The sequence below is a fragment of the Scyliorhinus canicula genome, chromosome 2, assembly GCF_902713615.1.
Source record: "Scyliorhinus canicula chromosome 2, sScyCan1.1, whole genome shotgun sequence".
NCBI classification, from domain to species: domain Eukaryota; kingdom Metazoa; phylum Chordata; class Chondrichthyes; order Carcharhiniformes; family Scyliorhinidae; genus Scyliorhinus; species Scyliorhinus canicula.
This window is the reverse complement of record NC_052147.1, coordinates 32,388,804-32,411,712: the sequence shown is the minus strand read 5'-3', so window position 1 is coordinate 32,411,712 and position 22,909 is coordinate 32,388,804. Positions and strand designations below refer to the sequence as shown.

Genomic DNA, 22,909 nt, shown 5'->3' with positions numbered 1-22,909 from the left:
TCAAACCACCCTGCATGGACTGCCAAGTGGAATGGTGCAGATGCAGCTTCCGACCGCTGGATGAGACTTTAAAATAAATGAGTTTGAGCTGATGCAAGGAATTAAAACAGAAAGCGCTGGAAACATTCAGCATGTCAGGCAGCGTGGAAGGTGGGCTCCTCGACAGGCGGTCCTTCAAAGCAACATGCAGGTGTCAGAGCAAGTGTTCCAAGCTGGGGATCGCTGCTGTCAATAACCTGTTTGAGAATGCAATACATTTAAATTGCTGCAAATGGCTCAACAATGCCATCAAATCATGTTAACGGGGCTCAGAACAAAAGGAAAGCTCGCACTCAATGCCTTGCCCCTTGCCCCTGGGACGTCCCAAAGCCCTTTACAGCCAATGCTTGGATGGACACAGTCACTTGCGTTTTGTGACCGGCCTGTTTGCTCTGTGCTGGGAAATGCAGTAAAGGGTTAAATGACCACCCAAACCCTTCCTGGTGGCTACTGTTCATCGCACGAGAAGATCAGTAAAGAGAGAGAGAGAGAGAAGGGCGAATGGAGGGAAGGGATTGGTGCTGAGTGGAGCGGGAGGAGGAGTTGGGGATATTGCAGAGATCGCTGCGTGTGTTGTTAGCCTGGGGTCTGACTGAGGAATTTGCAAAGGGAAGAGAGAGAACGGCCGGACTCCACTCAGTGGCTGAGGCGCCCAGATTATGGCGACAGACAGTAAGTGAGCAGTGAGCACAGCACCCAGCCAGCAATGACAAACACAAAGCTGTTAGCCTGGGGGCTCGGAAACAGACACTAGCACACGGTTATAGCAAGTGCAGCTGGAAAGGCGAACCGGATAGGTATTGGATTCTAGGAAACACTTTGAAAATTGCAGCGAGACCATTAGAGAAAGCCTCGAGGATATTGCGAGGTTGACATTGTCCATTTGATTGCATTTGAGTATCGGGAACTTGCAGTAGAGACAATGCAACTGTTGGTAAGAGATGGTTTGGTTTGGAGAGGGAGGGGGTTTAGGAACGGCTCTGAACCGATCATTTGATGTAATATTGGGCTGATGATCGAGGACCGCAGCGCCCAGTGCTTTGTCCTGGAGCTATGGCCGATAACGCCGAATGAGTTGTGTGCCGTGACCTCAGGCCAAAAAGAAATGGCAGGGGTTTTCATTATTGCATTGCAGAGGCGTTGGGGGGTAGCTACCGACCAACACCCTGTGCTGTAATAGTCTGTCTGCACTAGTCTAATCAGTGTTTATATCCTGAGTTTGAAATGGTGAGAGTTTTAGATGTGTGGATTGGGGAGGAGGGCACCCTACCTTCCCTTTCCATACCTGAATTCTATGGGATGTCTAATTAAACTCCCCTGTATGTGCTAGTTTAAACTGTTGGAGAGGGTTCGCTGTACTCATAGAACATAGTTGGCAAGGAGTGCAAAACAAATTTTAAAGTAAACCGAACTTTGCTTTCACCCAATCACAGCACATCAGATGGGTGAGGTACACAGCAACGTGTCTGATTAATCACTGAACGATTTGAAGTCTTCACCAGCATCCCACCTTAATATTGAACTGTCAGAGAGGATGAGCTAGCCAACCACTGCACCATGGTACAGGGGCCATTGGGGGGGGGGGGGGGGGGGAGCAAAGAGACAAGTGGTAGTTGTAGGGGATTCTATAATTAGGGGGATTGATAGCATCCTTCGCAAGCAAGACAGAGTCCCGCAGGGTAAGATGCCTACCTGGTGCCAGGGTGCAAGCAGGACCGAGAGTCCCACATGGTATGATGCCTACCTGGTGCCAGGGTGAGGGACATCTCTAATCAGCTTGAAAGGATCATGGGTGAGAAGGGGGAAGGTCCAGTTGTCGTGGTCCATGTTGGGACAAACAACACAGAAAAGACTAGGAACGAGAACCTGTTGGGAGATTATCAGGAACTAGGGACAAAATTAAAGAACAGGTCCACAAGAGTTATAATCTCTGGATTACTACCCGAGCCACGTGCTAATTGGTATAGGGATGAGAAATTTAGGGAAGTAAACACATGGCTAAAGGAGTGGTGCTGGGAAGAGGGGTTCCATTTCGTGGGGCACTGGCATCAATATTGGGACAGGAGGGATCTGTACCATTGGGCGGCCTTCACCTGAACTGATCTGGGACAAGTGTTCTAGCAGAAAGGATAAATAGGGTGGTCATAAGGAATTTAAATGAGCAAATGGGGGTTGGGGAGGGAAGGGTAAAGCTACAAGAAGTATAATGGTTAATAGAAATCAAAGCAGCAGGGCAGCATGTGAGGAGAAGGTAGAGATTAATAGAATGAACAGGCAGGGCAAGTCTAACAACTACTGAGGGAAAGGAAATGTAAAAAATCAGAATGTAATGTGACTGGGGGAGTGAAGATGGGAAGGAGGTGGAATGTTATCAGAGATTAATAAAGGAGGTCAAAATGTCTGAAAAGTGTAACACACAAGAAAATCCTGCAGGGGAAAGACAAATCAGGAGGACACATTTAAAAACCTTGTACCTAAATGCACACAGTGTTCAGAATAAGGTCAATGAGCTGACAGCACAAATAGAGACAAATGGGTATGATTTGGTGGGGATTACTGAAACATGGTTGCAAGAGGACCAGGACTGTGAGCTGAATGTCCAAGGGTATTCAGTATACCAAAAGGATATACAGGATGGAACAGAAGGTAGAGTTGCTTTATTGGTTAAAGATTACATCAAGGCTGTATTAAGAAATTATATTGGTACTAAGGGCCAAGATGTTGAACTGATCTGGGAGCAATATTTCCAAAGAGGGGCATAGTATAAACCAAAATATAATGAGGGCTTGTAAGAAGGGCACAATGGTAACCATGGGTGATTTTAATATGCATAATGACTGGATTAATCAAATTGTCGAGGGTAGCCTCGAGGGAGATTTCATAAGAGTGTAAGAGGGATTGTTTCTTAGAGCAATATGTTATGGAGCCAACTAGGGATCAGGCTATTTTAGATTAAGTATTATGTAACAAAGAAAGTTTGATAAATAGTCTCGTTATTAAGGATCTTCTTGGAAGGAATCTCGGTGGCATTGTGGATAGCACAATCGCTTCACAGCTCCAGGGTCCCAGGTTCGATTCCGACTTGGGTCACTGTCTGTGTGGAGTCTGCACATCCTCCCCGTGTGTGCGTGGGTTTCCTCCGGGTGCTCCGGTTTCCTCCCACAGTCCAAAGATGTGCAGGTTAGGTGGATTGGGCATTATAAATTGCCCTTAGTGTCCACAATTGCCCTTCGTGTTGGGTGGGGTTACTGGGTTATGGTGATAGGGTGGAGGTGTTAATCTTGGGTAGGGTGCTCTTTCCAGGAGCCGGTGCAGACGCGATGGGCTGAATGGCCTCCTTCTGCACTGTAAATTCTATGATCACAGCATGCTAGAATTTCAAATTCAGATTGAACGGGGGAAGACAGAGTGCCAAGCTAGAGTTTTAGCATTGGGCACAGGTAATTATACAGGCTGAGGAAATAGTTGGCCCAGGTAGACTGGGCAGAGATAATTGAGGGTAGGATAGTTGAGGAACAATGGTGGATGTTCAGGGAGATATTAAACGGCTCTCAATTAAAGTATTTGTAAAAGGGAGAAAAACATTCCAAGGCTAAACAAAAGTCAAGGAAGGCATAAAGGCAAAAACTAGGGCATACCATATTGCAAAAGCTAGTTGTAAGCTGAAGGTTTGGAAAAACTTTTAAGGTTCAGCAAAAGGCTACTAAAAATAAAATCAAAAGAGCTAAGATGAACAATGCAAGGAAACGGGCAGAAAACATATATACCTATACCAAAAGCTTCTATAAGTATATAAAGAGGAAGAAAATGGTTAAGTAAATGTTGGCCCTTTAAAGGATGATATTGGTGAGGTAATAATGGGAACACAGAGATGGCGGAGGCACAGAACCAATATTTTGCCTCTATCTTCACGGTAGAAGATAATAAAAAGTTTCCCAACTTTTTATGCAGAAGAACATGTTACAATAAACATCACTAGGGAAACGGTATTGAATACACTGATGGGATTAAGGGCAGATAAGCCTCCGGTACCTGATGGCCTGCACCCTAGAGTATTAAGGGAGGTGGCAGCAGAGATAGTGGTCATGATATTTCGGAGTTCCTTGGATTCTGGAAGGGTCCCAGTGGATTGAAAACACATTCAAGTGACGTCCTTATTCAAAAAGGTAGAGAGGCAAAAAATAGGAAACTGTAGACCGATTAGCTTGACCTCTGTGGTGGGGAAGTTGCCGGAATCAATCATAAAGAAGGAGATGACTGAACATTTGGAAAGACAAAGCTCAATCCACCATTGTCACCATGGTTTTATGAAGAGTAAGTCATGCTTGATCAACTTGCTTGAGTTCTTTGAGGACATAACCAGCAAGGTGGAGATTGGGGAACCTGTAGATGTGCTATATCTAGACTTCCAGGAGGAGTTTGACAAGGTTCTGTATAAAAGACTGATCCAGAAGGTGAGATTGCAGGGAATTGGGAGGAGAATACGAGATTGGATTGAGGATTGGCTGACTGACATAAAGCAGAGGGTCAAGATAAATGGGTCCTTCTCTGGCTGGGGAACTGGAACTATATAAATGATCTGAAAGCAGGAACAGAGTGCAACATAGCAAACATTGCGGATGATACTAAATAGGTGGGAAAGCAGGCCGTGAAGAGGAAATTTACAGATGGATATAGAGATTGGGCCAAATGTGGCAGATGGAGTTTAATGTAGATAAGTGTGAGGTTATCTGTTTTGGCTGAAAAAATAGAAAGGCAAATTATTATCTAAATGGAAAGAAGATTCAAAATGTGTCTGGGCAGAAGGATCTGAGTGTGTTTCTTCATGAATCGCAGGAAGTCTGTATGCAGGTACAGCACATCATTAAAAAGGCAAATGGAATGTTAGTGTTTATTGCAAAAGTATAAAAATAGAGAAGTGTTGTTGCAATAGTATAGGGTGTTGGTGAGATTACATCTAGGATATTGTGTCCAGTTTTGGTCTCCTTATTTGAGGAAGGATGTGGTGGCATTGGAGGCAGTTCAGAGGGGTTTCACCAGATTGATTCCAGGAATGAAAGGGTTGATTTATGAGGAGAGATTAAACAGTTTGAGCTTATACTCACTGGATCTTATAAGGATGACAGGGGATCCGATCGAGGTGTATAAAATATTGAATGGGATTGGTAAAGTAAGCATAGACCAAATGTTCGCCCTTCTGGGACAATCTGGAATGAGCGGTCACAGATATACGCTATAGGATATAGATTTAGAACTGAGAAGAGAAGGAACTACTCGCAGATGGTGGTGAATTTGTGGAACTCGCTGCCCCATAGTCCAGTGGAATCGGAGTCATTAAATGTTTTCAAGAAGGAGATAGACACATTTCTGATAGAAAAACGGGTTAAAGGGATATGGGCAACAGGTGGGGAGGTGGATTTGAGCCCAAGAGATCAGCCACCTGATTGAATGGCGGAGCAGGCTCGAAGGGCTGAATTGTCAACTTCTCCAAATTCCTATGTTCCTATGAACAAGGGCAGCTGAGTTTAAGCAAAGTGACAGTGGTGCAGTCTATCCAGGCATCACATTCATCTGCCAGAGTAAACTCTAGGTAACACCAATATGCTGAAAGCTGCCTTACGTTTCTGCCAAACATGGTGAGGGAGCTCACTTTATGATGAGCATCTTTCCCCCCACATTCTGTCAGGCGGGTCACCGCCATATGGAATGGGAGACGTGATCAGTGCAGGTAAGGAAGTTGGGTTAAGGGAGGTTAGATTGGTGTGCAAGGGTGAACGTGATAGAAGGATATGGTCACAGGACAAGAGGAAGGAAATTGAGTGGCAAGTGGCTCATTTGCTGCATAAACAAATGGCTCTTTCTTGTGTAAGTTAATGTCGCTCTATACTGGGTTGAGAAAGGTATTTGAAGAACCACTGCTGAAGTGAGTAGCTTTTAAGATGTTTTCAAAGGGTTACAATGTAGGAATTGCTCTATCAAAACTGGCCTATGTTGCCGTCTGTCATCTTGGTAGTTCCAAGGAGCAGCATGGTGGTGCAGTGGTTAGCACTGCTGCCTCACGGCGCCGAGTACCAGGTTCAATACCGGCTCTTGCTACTGTCAGTGTGGAATTTGGACATTCTCCCAGTGTTTGCGTGAGTTTCACCCCCACAACCCAAAGATGTGCAGGGTAGGTGTACTGGACTCGCTAAATGGCTCCTTAATTGGAAATAATGAATTGAGTACGCCTAAATTTATTTTAAAATCTTGGTAGTTCCAATATGATGCAGGATCCGAGGGAGGAAGTTCGAAAGTCTGGGACACAGAGATTAAAAGAATAACAGGTAATGTTGGAGCAGAATAAGAATTAGGTCAACAATGGAAGAGGAAGGTGTGAGCAGGGAGACACTGTTCATAGAATTTACAGTGCAGAAGGTGGCCATTCGGCCCATCAAGTCTACACTGGCCCTTGGAAAGAGCACTCTACCCAAGCCCATACCTCTACCCTATCCCCGTAACCCAGTAACCCACCTAAACTTTTTGGACACTAAGGGCAATTTAGCATGTCCAATCCAGCTAACCTGCACATCTTTGGACTGTGGGAGGAAACCGGAGCACCCGGAAGAAACCCATGCAGGCACGGGGAGAATGTGCAGACTCCGCATAGACAATGACCCAAGCTGTGAATTGAACCTGGGACCCTGGAACTGTGAAGCAACTGTGTTAACCACTGTGCTTCCGTGTCGGCCGTTGAACAAAGTTATGGAGAGAGGGAAGTGTAAACACATTTGAAGTTAAAGATGGGAATCATGGTCCATTCTCTGGGGAATGGGAAGCCAATGGAACTTAGTGAGAATAATGATTATGGCACAAATGCAGCCTATGGTGTCCTTGACCATTTCTGTTTCATGAAGAATGAAAGGGCAGCAGGGAATTTTGAACCTCAAGATGGTAATGGTGTGGATTAGAGTTTAGTTGGGAAAAGTGGTGATGGCAGTGCGTGAAATGATGAAACAAACTGTCTTGGTGATGCCTTGTGTGTGCGGGGGAAAAACACGGAATTAGAGGTTCAGTAGTTTGACATAGACTTAGTCTGAGGTGACCTATAAAAAGAAACTAATTGTGGTTAGTACAGGGATAATGGTGTTTTGGAAGAATGCAGGCACTTGACAAATCTCAATGCACCGTTGTAACTATGTAACCACTTTGTAATTAGTTAGCACATTTTCTAAGGTTCATAATCAATAACTATGAAAGCAACTGGTACGTAGTGTAACTACACACAATCTAAGTAATCGATTTGTTGCAGCAGTGTCAGTAAAATTCAGTTTCGAATATTTCAGCATCTGTACTTTTAGATTAAGTTTCTCATTTAGATTTGCAGTTGCAAACAAGTTGGAAGGAGTGAATAGGTGACTTAATTTTGTTGGGTTAGGTTTCATCAAAGATTACCTTGGTTTTATTATCCTCTTCCCTTTCTCCTGAAACCTCTCCATTCCTCGTGACCTCTTGGCCCCCCCGTGATCTCTTGGCCCCCCGTGACCTCTTGGCCCCCCCGTGACCTCTCCATCTACCCCCCCTCCCGCGACCTCTCCATCCATCACCCCCGCGGCAATCTCTCCATCCATTGTAATCTACTCTTCTGGCGTCTGTATCCCTCTATTCCCATCCTATTCATGTATTTGTCAAGATGCCCCTTAAATGTCACTATCATTGGTTGAGTCGCACAAGTATGTGCCGCGTACCTGGTGGGTGGTGTTACCACGTGTAATGGTGGACCCACAGCGAAGAATCACTGAAACGACTACACGATGAGATCAATAAATTCCATCCCACCATCAGACTCACCATGGACTATTCGCCAAATTCTGTTGTATTCTTGGACACACTCATCTCCATCAAGGACGGTCACCTTAGCACTTCGCTTTACCGCAAGCCCACAGACAACCTCACGATGCTCCACTTCTCCAGCTTTCACCCGAAACACATTAAAGAAGCCATCCCCTATGGACAAGCCCTCCGTATACACAGGATCTGCTCAGACGAGGAGGAGCATAACAGATATCTACAGATGCTGAAAGATGCTCTCGTACGAACGGGATATGGCTATCGACTCATCGATCGACAGTTCCAACGCGCCACAGCAAAAAACCGCACCGACCTTCTCAGAAGACACACACGGGACACCACTGACAGAGTACCCTTCGTCGTCCAGTACTTTCCTAGGGGCGGAGAAACTACGACATCTTCTTCGCAGCCTTCAACACATCATCAATGAAGATGAACATCTTGCCAAGGTCATCCCCACACCCCCACTACTGGCCTTCAAACAACCGCGCAACCTCAAACAAACCATTGTTTGCAGCAAATTACCCAGCCTTCAGAACAGCGACCACGACACCACACAACCCTGCCAGGGCAATCTCTGCAAGACATGCCAGATCATCGACTCGGATACCACCATTACACGTGGTAACACCACCCACCAGGTACGCGGCACATACTCGTGCGACTCAACCAATGTAGTCTACCTCATACAGTGCAGGAAAGGATGTCCCGAAGCGTGGTACATTGGCGAGACCATGCAGACACTGCGACAATGAATGAACGGGCATCGTGCAACAATCACCAGGCAGGAATGTTCCCTTCCAGTCGGGGAACACTTCAGCAGTCAAGGGCATTCAGCCTCTGATCTCCGGGTAAGCGTTCTCCAAGGTGGTCTTCAGGACACGCGACAACGCAGAATTGCCGAGCAAAGACTTATAGCTAAGTTCCGCACGCATGAGTGCGGCCTCAACTGGGATCTTGGATTCATGTCGCATTACATCCACCCCCCACTATCAGGCCTGGACTTGCAAAACCCTACCAACTGTTCGGGCTTGAGACAATTTACACCTCTTTAACCTGTGATTATCCCTCTTCTGGATCTGCAATGATTTGATTACCTGCAAATGCCTGCATTCCAAGCATTGTCCAGCATCTCTGACTTTGTCTATATAAATGTTTCTGGAACATACCTCGCCATTCACCTGAGGAAGGAGCTGCGCTCCGAAAGCTCGTGTTTGAATCAAACCTGTTGGACTTTAACCTGGTGTTGTAAGACTTCTTACTATCCTTCTGGTAGTGTGGCGACCAGAATTGAACACTATATTCCAAGTGTGGCCTAACTAAGGTTCTATGCAGCTGCAACATGACTTGCCAATTTTTATACTCAATGCCCCGGCCAATGAAGGCAAGCATGCCGTATGCCTTCTTGACTACCTTCTCCACCTGTATTGCCCTTTTCAGTGACCTGTGGACCTGTACACCAAGATTTCTCTGACTGTCAATACTCTTGAGGGTTCTACCATTCACTGTACTACCTGTATTAGACCTTCCAAAATGCATGACCTCACATCTGAAATTTCTCAATGTGATCTCCTCTCTCCACGACAATACAATGGATAAGGTCAGCTATCTCGGGGCAACATCAGAACACTAAGATTCCCAGTAGGGTTAAACAGGGTTGTGTTCTGGTACCGACATTCTTTGGCATGTTATTTTCTTTTCTGCTGTTATATGCCTTCAGGTTATCTACAGTGGGTGGCTACTTACATACCAGAACTGCCTTCCTCACCTGAGGCCCAAGACAAAGATGTGCCAATTCCTCATTAGAGTTGCTCTACGCTGACAATGCTGCAGAAACCTTCCAGGCAAATACACACTCATGCCTGTAAAGATTTTGTTTTGACCGTTGGCATCTCAATGACACATATGGTCGAGGATATTGCCATCCCACTGGCCCAGAGCTAAGACTCTTGGCTAATTTATCTTTGACAAAGGCTTTACAATGACCGAAGCCAATGCTGGCTGTGACTCTCACACTAGGAATTTCCTGGCATCCATAGTAACTACAGTCTTCTTACCCCCGAAGATGTGATACCAGCTCTGTGCTTGTGTGTTTCTTGGTGGCGTGCTGTTCGCTGGCCACCGGATTCGCTACTTCTGTCAGTTGTCAATGGGATTTCCCATTGAAACCGCCCCTCGCTGCCAGGAAACCCATGGGTGGGGCTGAGCTGCTGGCGGCTAAAGCAAATCCCAATAGCTGGAAAAAGTTTGGCTCACATTCGAAAGGGATTGTGCAAAGTCACTTTACATTTCTAAGGCGAGCTTTGGCCAATGGAGAACAAATAACCCTGAATCTGGTAAGCTCATTAATGGATGAAACGTTGGCGCTGAGGTCCCAGGTTTGATCCCGGCCCTGGGTCACTGTCCGTATTGCACATTCAGTTTGCACATTCTCCCCGTGTTTGCGTGGGTTTCGCCCCACAACCCAAAAATGTGCAGAACAGGTGGATTGGACATGCTAAATTGCCCCTTAATTGGAAAAAATAAATTGGGTACTCTAAATTTATAATAAAAAAATAATTAATGGATGAAATATTAACCATCTCAAGAATTCAGCCCAGGAATATACATCCTTTGTCTAAACCAAAGGGAAGGAGTGGTAGTTATATCACTGGATGCCCCCCCCCCCCCCCCCCCTCCCCCCAAACTGCTAGAAGCTGTAATGCTGCCTTGTGAATCTAAAAGATACAGTCGGCCATCTTCCATCAACCAAACAATCAGCAGAAGCAGAGCTCTATCCAGGTTTAAATTGCCTGGCCGTCATCTAATGGTTTTTAGGAGACTTCTCAACTTACCAGAGCCTACTACAAGACCAATTAATCTCTACATGCTATTCCCATTGGGGAAGTCATCGCTATTGGAAAGGTGGATCACCCAATCTCAGCTTCAGTCTGCTAAGCTCTCTCTGGAGGAGTGCACCATTGGACTTTTGATTCTGGAGTCATGTGAAACAATAACTCTTATTTTCTCTGTGGTCTTTGCCCAATACATCTTCCTTTCCCTTCTACCTCTTTTTATTGTGACTATACCGAGTGTTACGTAATGACACCCCCTCCCTGTGTTTGAGTGTGTGTAAAATAACTAACTCTCTGATTTTACCCTATCTTGAGTTTGCTGTGGGGTTATGAATGGAGGATTGGATCTGTCCAAGCCTGAGGGGGAAAATGAAGGGGGGAATCAATAATTTAAAAAACATCTTTCTGTTTACAGATGGGTGATGAGGGGAGAAATTATGGCTATTTTAAATTAAACCCCTCCTTTCCATTTATCAGTATTGCCAATGTGAAGCTGGAGGTTGGTTGATAGCTTCACATATGAACACACAGAGGCTTCTGTGACCTCACCAATCTAGAAGGACAAGGGCAGCAGACACAAGGGAGAATTGCCAACTGCAAGCTCCTTTCCAAGTCACTCGCTGTCCTGCCTTGGAAATATATCACCGTTCATTCACTGTCGCTGGGTCAAAATCCTGGAACTCCCTCCCTAACAACACTGTGGGTGTACCTACACACAAGAGACTTCAGCGGTTCAAGAAGGCAGCTCACCACTACCTTCTCAAGGACAACTAGGGATGGGCAATACAAATTCTGGCCTAGCCAGTGACACCCACACCCTGTGAAAGAATATAAAAAACATTCCTGAGCTCCACAACCGCCAACAATTTGTCTTTAGATGCTGAAGTCAGCAAACGTATTGCAAAAGCTGTCGCTGTACCGTCCATGCTGAGTAAGAGAGTGTGGAACATAGAGCAGGGGTAGACTATTTAGTCTGCTTTGCCATTTAATATGATCATGGTTGATGATCCACTTCAATGCCTTTTCCCCACACTCTCCCATATGCCGTGGTTATGTAGAAATCTGTCAATCATGAACAACAGCAATCTAATGGGAAACCCCAAACTACCAGTCTAGCAAGCCTGCATCTTGTACACATTTCTCTGCAGTGGTGAGATGTGGACAACATATGCTAGATGAGAGGCAGTGGAGTAGTGGTGATGTCGCTGGACCCATGCTTAAAATTTTACCACATAGGTTCACTGAAAACCTATGTACAATGTCTGCGATTTTGAACCTGCATGAGCGCAAATGGCGACATGGAGCAGAATCTCGTGAGACTGGGAAAACAGTAATCTCGCCGACGAGATCTTTTTTTCTGATCCTCTCGCCCCTCTCTGGTGATGCGACGGGCTTCCCACCCAGGCAGGCCAGCAACCTCATTTCAGTAAATTTTCAAATGATTACCAGGTTTCCCCTGTCATATAGTTTCCCCCTCATCTGGAATTTCCCCCCTCTCTGGCGTGACATCATGTTGGCGAGGTTTAGAACAGCTTTTCATAAACTGGGGCCAGCCCCATCACTGTCAGGGGCAGTGCCAGAGTATTGCCTCGCTATGTTCCTCTCCCCCAGGGCACTATACTTACCTTTTTTTTTTTTTTTTTTTTTTTTTTTTTTTTTTTTTTTTTTTTTTTAAATTTTTTTATTGGAATTTTTTGCAGAAAATATAACAAAAAGTATAGCAAAAAGCAGTATATGCAACTAACAGCCCCATAACACCCACAATTCCCCCCATACCGTAACATCACATGTATCACATTCCCCCACCCCCCCCCCCAAACAAGAGAACTTAACCATAAATTAAAATTAGATAAATCAAATTTAAATAAAATAAGCTAACATAATCAACGCCCCCCCCCCCCCCCCCACCCCCCCCCCCCCCCCCCCCCCCCCCCCCCGGGTTGCTGCTGCTACTGTCCCAGTACCCTATCGTTGAGCCAGAAAGTCGAGGAAAGGTTGCCACCGTTTAAAGAACCCTTGCACCGATCCTCTCAGGGCGAATTTAACCTTCTCAAGCTTAATAAAGCCCGCCATGTCATTGATCCAGGTCTCCACGCTTGGGGGCCTCGCGTCCTTCCACTGTAGCAAAATCCTTCGCCGGGCTACTAGGGACGCAAAGGCCAGCACACCGGCCTCTTTCGCCTCCTGCACTCCCGGCTCTACCCCAACCCCAAAGATCGCGAGTCCCCATCCTGGCTTGACCCTGGATCCCACCACCCTTGACACCGTCCTCGCCACCCCCTTCCAGAACTCCTCCAATGCCGGGCATGCCCAGAACATATGGGCATGGTTCGCTGGACTCCCCGAGCACCTGGCACACCTATCTTCACCCCCAAAGAACCTATTCATCCTCGTCCCAGTCATGTGGGCCCTATGCAGCACCTTGAATTGGATGAGGCTAAGCCGCGCAGCACTATACTTACCTGTGCGCCCCTTTGAAAAGCAGTTGTAAACCTCACCAACATGATGTCATGTCGGCGAGGGGGGAATTCAAAATGTGGGGGAATGATATGGCAGGGAAACCGGTCAATTATATTGAAAAGAGGCCCCTCTGGGAGCTCAATGGGGTGGTGGGGAGTTCACCCCGGAAGAGGGGGGGGGGGGGGGGGGGGGTGGTAGATTTTACTTTTGTGCATATTGGGAGATTGGGGGGGGGGGGGGCAGTGGGGGAAGAATGTTTTTTCTTTTATTGCAGATTAAGGTGCCCATTCGTTTCTTTTTAAATTTTAGATTACCCAAGTCATTTTCTTCAATTATGGGGCAATTTAGCGTGGCTAATCCACTTAACCTGCCCATCTTATGGGCCTCACGGTAGCATGAATGGGCCTCACGGTAGCATGGTGGTTAGCATCAATGCTTCACAGCTCCAGGGTCCCAGGTTCGATTCCCGGCTGGGTCACTGTCTGTGTGGAGTCTGCACGTCCTCCCCGTGTGTGCGTGGGTTTCCTCCGGGTGCTCCGGTTTCCTCCCACAGTCCAAAGATGTGCGGGTTAGGTGGATTGGCCATGCTAAATTGCCCGTAGTGTAAGGTTAATGGGGGGATTGTTGGGATACGGGTTACGTGGGTTTAAGTGGGGTGATCATTGCTCGGCACAACATCGAGGGCCGAAGGGCCTGTTCTGTGCTCTACTGTTCTATGTTCTATCTTTCGGTTGTGGGGGCGAAACCCACGCAGACACGGGGAGAATGTGCAAACTCCACACGAACAGTGACACAGGGCCAGGATCGAACCTGGGACCTCGGCACCGTGAGGCAGCAATGCTACCCACTGCGCCACCGTGCTGCCCTAAGGTGCCCATTCTGATCTCTGTAGGGCCAGTGTTGCCGCCGGTCACTGGCAGCGTGACCAGTTGGGCCATGCCAGGGGATTTCCTCTGTTCAGAGTGGCAAAGCTGTGCCGCCTGCGAGCTATACCCCAGTTTTCTCGTTTTTTCCACCTCAGCCAGCACCCTGTGCAGAATGCAGAAAATTCCACTCAATGGTCAGACTATCCTGGCTATTCCCGGTGGCGGGATCTTCCGGTCCCAGGAAACCCATGGCAAGGGCTGCATAGAATGGGCTCGCTGCCGGTCAATGGGAGGGAGTGAAACATGCCACGAGGTCCGTGCGGAATATCCCGCCCAATGTGTTTAATCGTGGAAGAAGGCTGACCAGGACCAGGTATAAAAACTCAGTAAAAGCACCAAACAATCTAGAACATTAAAATCTTGTCTTTGCAAATTTTTCTTACTCAGCCCAGAGTGTGTGACAAGTTTGCTACCTCCTTCCCTTTTACGTATTAAAGGGGCGGCACGGTGGCACAGTGGTTAGCACTGCTGCCTCACAGACTGCTGCCCGGTGCAGACCCAATGGGCCGAATGGCCTCCTGCACTGTAAATGCTATGATTCTATATTGAACACATGCTCTGTGACATGAACAAGAATGATGTATGTTAAATTTGTGCAGACCTGAAGTACAATGTTTCAAAAAGTCTGCCTTTGCAGAATAGAGAGGTCGTAGCCAGTGAAGCAAGTTGTGCTGCCTGGAGAATGAAATGCATGAGAATGGTCCATCAATAGACAATGAGATAATCCAGTTTGCTGTCATTTCCCCCCCCTCCGTATTGAGGTTAAATATTCTGGTGGAGAGCAAATCAATCAGAAAGGGAAATAATGGAGAATTTTCCAAGAAAGAAAGTATGGTTTAAAATCTTTTTGATCTGTACTGATTGCACAGAAAAGCATTTAAGTCATGGCACTGAGTTTTCTGTGTTCTGAAAGTAATTAATTTCTATTTTCAACTCTTCATTCGGTGGTTATTTGGATAAGGTTGCCATTTCTAGCTTTCCTTTCTTACATCATGCACCATTAGTTTTGTGGCTGCAAAGGGGTTTTGGTTTGCTCAGAGGCTATCTGTAAGTTCAGTTGTCAAGGACTAGTGTGTGGCTAGTAGATGCTTCGGCTTTGAAAATGCTCCTCTCTGGCTATCTGACAGCAATTATGTAAATATTCCATTCAAATGCATGGTCATGAGGTATCAGTGCCCAGATTTGTCAGTCTCGACTCGGGATGAAACTGCTTCAGGACAAAGTTTTGTCTGTTTTGACCAACTGGCAATTGAAATGAGGAAGAGAATTCCGAGACACACATTTTTAAAATTGCAAATGTAAAGCCCTCTAGAGGAGAGGCCTGATCCACCTCCAACCTTTTGATCATCAGCTGTGGGATGCTCACCTCCTCATCAAAGTAAATCTTTACCACCAACTTCACTGGTGATAGGAGATCTGCTGCGAGTTATGACATGGGCAGCAGAGTTTTGGATTACCTCAAGTTTACAGAGGGCGGAATGTGGGAGGACGGCCAGGTGTGCGTTGGAGTAGTCGAGCCTGAGGCAATGAAGGCATAGATGAGGGTTTCAGCAGCAGATGAGCTAAGACAGAGTGAAAGCGAGTGATACGATGGAGCTGGAAATAGGTGCTCTTAAATGGCACAAATGTGAGGTTGGAAGCTCCTTTCAAGGTCAGATGCAACACTGAAGTTGTGAATAGACTGGCTTCATCTCAGACAGTTGTCAGGGAGAGGAATGGAGTTGATGGGGAGTGGACCTTGGAATTGGGAGCACAGCTAATGGCTTCGGTCTTCCCAATATTTAATTGGAGGGAATTTCAGCTCATCCAGTACTGGATGTTGGATAAGTAGCCTGGTAATTTATTGGCAGTGGAAGAATTGAGAGAGGTGGTGGTGGTGGTGAAATGGAGCTGGGTGTGGCAGCATGCGTCTGAAAACCTAACGCTGTGCCTTTTGAATGGGGCAGCCTGTCGATGAGAAATAGAAGGCGGCCAAGGATTGAATCTTGGGGGACGCCTGAGATGAAGTAGGAAGAGAAATCACTGCAAGTGGTTCTCTGGCTACAATTAGCTAGATAAGAATGGAACCAGCTGAGAAGAGTCCCACCTATGGACGATAGGCGCTGGAAGCAGATGGTGATGGTCAACCATGTCAAAAGTTGCAGGCAGGTTGAGAAGGACGAGGAGAGAAAATGTACAATTGTCAAAATCACGTAGGATGTCATTTGTGACTTTGATAAGAGCCTTTTCAGTGCTGTGGCGGGTTGAAATGAAAATGAATTGAAATGAAAATTGCTTATTGTCACAAGTAGGCTTCAAATGACGTTACTGTGAAAAGCCCCTAGTCGCCACATTCCGGCGCCTGTTCGGGGAGGCTGGTACGGGAATTGAACCGTGCTGCTGGCCTGCCTTGGTCAGCTTTCAAAGCCAGTGATTTAGCCGTGTGCAAAAGCAGCCCCTGATGGAACCTGGTTGAAGGAATTCAAACGGAGTTCTGGGAAAGATGGGATTTGGGAGGCGAGGACATTTTCAAGGACTTTGGAGAGGAAAGGGAGGTTGGTGATGGGGAGGTTTGCAAGGACAGAGGGGTCAAGTGTTTTTTCTTTTAAGGAGTGATGACAGATTTAAAGGCGGTGGAACACCTGAGGCACAAAACTGTTTACAATCTGCGTTCCCGGTCTCTGGGTATTTTTCATCTGATTATTTAACAGAGATTCCAGTATATCCCCTGACACAGGTATTAAGTTATTTCACTTCTTGAAGATTTCTTTGAGAATCTTTCGAGGTTTCTTTGAGGTTTACAGGTGCTACAGGTGATTAAGGAGGCAAATGGAGTATTGTCCTTCGTTGCGAGAGGGATGGAGTTTAAGACTAGGGAGGTTATTCTCCAATTGTATAAGGTGTTAGTGAGGCCACACTCGGAGTATTGTGTTCAGTTTTGGTCTACTTGCCTGAGAAAGGACATACTGGCGCTGGAGGGTGTGCAGAGGAGATTCACTAGGTTAATCCCAGAGCTGAAGGGGTTGGATTACGAGGAGAGGTTGAGTAGACTGGGACTGTACACGTTGGAATTTAGAAGGATGCGGGGGGGTGGAGGGGGGGATCTCATAGAAACATATAAAATTATGATGGGAATAGATAGGATAGATGCGGGGGGGGTTGTTTCCACTGTTGGGTGAAAGCAGAACTAGGGGGCATAGCCTCAAAATAAGGCAAAGTAGATTTAGGACTGAGCTTAAGAGGAACTTCTTCACCCAAAGAGTTGTGAATCTATGGAATTCCCAGCTCAGTGAAGCAGTTGAGGCTCCTTCATTAAATGTTTTCAAGATAAAGATAGATAGTTTTTTGGAAGAATAAAGGGTTATGGTGTTCGGGCGGGAAAGTGAGCTGAGTCCACAAAAGATCAGCCATGATCTCATTGAATGGGAGAAAGTGCTCGAAGGGCCAGATGGCCTACTCCTGCTCCTAGTTCTTATGTTCTTATGTAATAATCTGGGAGTACATTCTATCTGGATCCAGCGACTTGTCATTATTCAATTGGTCTGTTATTTCTTTACTTTCTATTTTAACTGGTGTAATTTATCTCTTGACTGCTATTGTTGTAATCTCCTCTCTGGTAGTCCTGTCACTGAAAACTAAGGTAAAACATCAATATTCCTGCCATGGGGCTGTTTAGCACAGGGCTAAATCGCTGGCTTTGAAAGCCGACCAAGGCAGGCCAACAGCACGGTTCAATTCCCGTACCAGCCTCCACGAACAGGCGCCGGAATGTGGCGACTAGGGGCTTTTCACAGTAACTTCATTGAAGCTTACTTGTGACAATAAGCGATTTTCATTTAATTTCATCTCCGTATCATCTCCTGTGAATTAATCTTGCTCATACCTTATTGGTCCTGTCCCTATTTTACTCTCCCTTTCTTCCTAATGTCCCACTAGTCTTTATATTGAAGTAATAGGATGTGCTATTTTAAAAAAGAAAGTTGGTATTTTCTTTTACAATCTCTTCTTTTTGGCTTCTGAAGCTTTTCCTTAAGATTACTATATTCCCTTTGCCATCCTCTATTGTTTTGATATTTTGCCAATGCCTGTTTTAAAATATAGAATCAAATTGATCATCATCTCTTTATTCTTGAACTCTGTTGACTTCCCCGATAGATGATACCAATGCTTTGTTCCCCACCGCACAAACTAACTTGCAGAGGGCGCCCCTGTTCCCTGTGATCTGGAAGTTAGTCTTATGTATTTAGTATATGGAATATAGTATGGTGTGTGTGGAGAAAGCAATCCATGATTTTATTAGCTTCAGAAAATTAATAACATTGGGAAAATAAAAAGAAGAATTGAACTACTAAGTGGGTTTAATATTAAATATGAATGTAGTATTATTAATAACAGCATTAAATATAAATTAAATACTTAATCATAGTTTATCAAAATCATCAGCATATTACACAATCTCACAGTATTGGAAGCAGTTTATAAGTAATTCATTCAATATGCCAATCTGGGTCTTATTTTGAATGTGTATTTGTTTGGGATTTTGAAGTCTGCTTTCATGCTGCAATATCTCTTTGACAATAATTAAATTCTCCCCCACTCCGGTCAACATCTATCCCTCAACCAACACTACTAAAACAAATCATTAATTTTATTGCTGTGTGTGGGACAAGATTGGCAGTCCTGATTTGCCTTCAAACAACATTAAAGGTAAAGTCAGCATAGTCCCAGATGACCATAGGCAGCTTTCAACTTTGAGCTGAGGGGCAAGATTGAGAAGTTAGGCCTTGACAACAGTAACTACACATCAAACGTATTTCTTTAGCTGGGAAGCACTTTAGGGCATCCTGCGGATGCTTTTAGAAAGACGAGCTCTTTCTTAATCTCATGATTGCAAAGTTGTTGTAACATAATAATCATTTCCTTCAATTCTATCAGGAGAGGTTACAGGAAAAAGACTGCATGATTTGGGTCAGGAAAATCAATTAAGTTTAAAGCTGCTTGGAAGTGTGAACGGAACCTGTCCTTTGTGGGTTGGAATTGTGCCAATTTTCCCACAGCAGCCATGTTTATTCATGCAAAATTAACCTCCACGCATGATGTACATCTATTTGTTGTTAAGGTAGTTGGTCTTGTTAAACTTTGCCCCTTTATCTAACCAAACAGCCTTTAAAGCAAATGCTTGTCAAGCATAGGAATTAAGAATATATAAACAAGCAATTTTTTTTGTGTATTAGCATTCCTAAGGAGCAGAGGGACGAATACAATTCTGTAGCCTTGTGTTTATGTAATTTTAAAAATTTAATCTCCAGTTCCAAAGTAAGGATCAAAGGATCTAGATCGGCCGATTGAATTATTAAAAAAAAAATTTAGAGTACCCAAATTATTTTTTCCAATTAAGGGGCAATTTAGCGTGGCCAATCCACTTATCCTGCACATCTTTTTGATTGTGCGGGTGAAACCCACGCAGACACGGGGAAAATGTGCAAACTCCACATGGACAGTGACCCAGAGCCGGGTTTCAAACCTGGGTCCTCAGCGTCTTGGGCAGCAATGCTAACCACTGCGCCACCATGCTGCCCCACCAATTGAATTAATTGGTTGTGAACTGCTTTTAGACTTCTAATACTGTTAGACCGTGCAATAGCCTAATGATTTTGACGTTTTGATAACTGATATTTAATATTAAATATTAAATTTATATATAATATAAATATTACATTATATTTAATTTTAAACCCACTTAGTAGTTCAATCCTTTTGTGTATTTTCTCAGTATTATTAATCTTCTGAAGTGCTAAGATGTATTATCCAGATAACGGGCTTGCAATAAAACTGGGATTGCTTCCTCCACACCATGCTATGCCCTATTAAACTATATATATCAGACTAACTTCCAGACCATAGGGAACAGAGGCACTCTCTGCAAGCTAGTTTGTGTAGTGGGGGAGCAAAGCATAAAAGCATTGAGAGCAATTCTGGATGCCTGCTCCAGCGAAGGGATGCCTTTGAAATTCGTTCGATAAGCATCAAAGGAGGTGGGAAAACCTGAAGAAAATTCCTCCTGTAGGGAAGAGTTAAGTTTTAAAAAATGGAAGTTTCTTATGGGGGAACTGACCACGTAACTGGATGGCCTTTTGACTTATTTTGGATTGGGCACATGAAATATAGCATGAATAAGTGTGGAGTTATCCGCTATGTTATGTAAAATAAAAATGGAAGGGCAGAGTATTTCCTAAATGGTGAGAGTTTGGGAAGTGTTGATGTCCAAGGGATCTGATTGTTCTTGTTCATGAACCATAGGTGCAGCAAGCAATTAGGACGGCAGATGGTCTGTTGGCCGTCATTGCAAGGGATTTGAGTACAGGAGTCAAACTTTCTTGCTGAAGTTGTATCGACTTTAATGAGACATCACCTGGTAGACTGTGTACAGTTTTAGTCCCCTTATCGAAGGGATTGCAACAGTGGTTCACCAGAGCGACCCTGGGGTGGGGGAGTGGTTGAGGAAACTGGGCCTGTATTCTCTAGAGATTTGAAGCATGAGAGGTGATTGTATTGAAATGCACAAAGTTCCTGCAGGGTGTGACTGAGCAGATGTAGATAGGATATTGCACTTGGCTGGTGACCCTGGAATCAGGGGTCACAGTCTCAAAATAACAGGCAGGCCATTCAAGGCTGAGATTTCATGGAACATACAGTGCAGAAGGAGGCCATTCGGCCCTTCGAGTCTGCACCGACCCACTTCAGCCCTCACTTCCACCCTATCCCCGTAACCCAATAAGCCCTCCTAACATTTTTAGTCACTAAGGGCAATTTATCATGGCCAATCCACCTAACCTGCACGTCTTTGGACTGTGGGAGGAAACCGGAGCACCCGGAGGAAACCCATGCAGACACTAGGAGAACATGCAGACTCTGTGTGGCGTCTGCACGATCTCCCCGTGTCTGCGTGGGTTTCTGAGGTGGGATTTCTTCACTAAGGGTGGTGAATCGTTTTGGAATTCTCAGACCAAGAGGGCTATGGAAAGTTGATTGTTGAGTTCAGGACGGAAATCGGTATATTTATGGATACGAATGACATTGAGGGATATGGGGATAGCGCTGGAAAGAGGCATTGAGGTTGATGATCAGCCATTATCTAATTGAATGACAGCACAGGCTCGATGGGCTGAATGGCCAACGCCTGCTCCGATGGTCACATCTTTGTTTATTATTCTGAAAGACTTGACACTGTATTCTATCACTCCATCTGGTGCTTTTATAATGCTACCTGCAATAGAATATAGAACATAGAACATAGAACAGTACAGCACAGAACAGGCCCTTCGGCCCTCGATGTTGTGCCGAGCCATGATTACCCTACTCAAACCCACGTATCCACCCTATACCCGTAACCCAACAACTCCCCCCCCCCCCCCCCCCCCCAAAACCTTACTATTAGGATACTACGGGCAATTTAGCATGGCCAATCCACCTAACCCGCACATCTTTGGACTGTGGGAGGAAACCGGAGCACCCGGAGGAAACCCACGCACACACGGGGAGGACGTGCAGACTCCACACAGACAGTGACCCAGCCGGGAATCAAACCTGGGACCCTGGAGCTGTGAAGCATTTATGCTAACCACTATGCTACCATGCTGCCCCATGCTACCATGCTGCCCAATGATTGGACATGCACCCTGCTTTAGTCCTGCAATATTCCACGTTGTGAATCTTTCTTGTTTCCACCTTGTCAATGGTGTAACATTTGCTCATGGAGTCCTTTTCTCCTGTCTGGGGGGTATTGACTCCGATGATTGTGTGATCAATCTCCGCACCACAGGAATACCTAGACCAGGCCGACACTTCAATACAGTACTAAGGAGATGCTGGGCGTGATTCTCTGGCCTCGTTGTGTCTCACTCGAGCGAAACAAGGCCGGTGAATAGTGGCAAAGGCCAAAAACTAGAATCACACCAGGTGCCAAAGAGTTTGCGATGCAACCGGCCGGCTGCAAAGGGCCCGCTCCCGTAGGCGAAATCGGGATCTCACCGTAGCATGGCGAGAAACCAGTTATCACCACTTAAGCCCTATTTCCATACAATTAATGGGAGCCATCTCCTATCCAATGGCCTCCCGTGATTCAGCCGCCTCCCCAGCAAGTGGTCACGTTGGTGCCAATTAACACCTTTTGGAAAAACGTGAGCCTGGTGTAAGGGCTTCTGCAGGAAGCCGAGGAGGTGAGTAGCCACTTTGATCACAGGAAAGAGCCAGAGACTGTTGGGCTTGCTACCCCAATGCTCAGTGGGGGAGTAGGGGACTCTCGGCTTGGTGGGTGTGGTGAATGTAATATATAGATGTGTATATATGATAATTCACACTGTCTTTGTAAGTGCAGTAGCGCTATCCTACCACTAGGGGGAGTAGCTCTGGGAGTACTCAGGAACTTGTACTGGGCTCCACCCTTGGCTCCACCCACGACTCCTCCCCATAGTGCAGCTGTACAAATACCCTTGTCCAGAGTCAGCCTGAGTTCACTAAGAGTTCATCAACGGGTAACAGGCTGGCTCTGAAGTAAGTCGATTAAAGCCTAGATTCATATCGGAAACACGTGGCTGGTGAATTGATGGTTCCATCAGTGGGGGTCACCCATGGAGGGGTGGGCCGCCATGTGAAGTCGGGGGAAAGGGGGAGGAGTTGGAGGCAACTGCTTGTGGCACCAATATGCCAACCCCTGGATCACGTGTACCTGTTCTGATGGCAACCCTGGAGAAATGGGCCAAGGGTTCAGAGGTCGGCCCGCATTGTGAAAGAAAGTGACAAGGCGTCATACTGGTTGTGGTCAAGGGTGTTCATTATATTTTA

General features: G+C 45.7%; 1 protein-coding gene across 1 annotated transcript in view; it reads left to right on the top strand.

Annotated features, from left to right (window-relative positions):
- Positions 1–601: 601 nt before the first annotated feature.
- Positions 602–22,909, top strand: part of syt16 (synaptotagmin XVI) — a 231,687-nt gene continuing 209,379 nt past the window's right edge. The window contains exon 1 of the mRNA XM_038775393.1: positions 602–711. Within this exon, the coding sequence (XP_038631321.1) occupies positions 699–711 (13 nt within the window). The 5' untranslated portion in view covers positions 602–698. The remainder of the gene's footprint in view (positions 712–22,909) is intronic.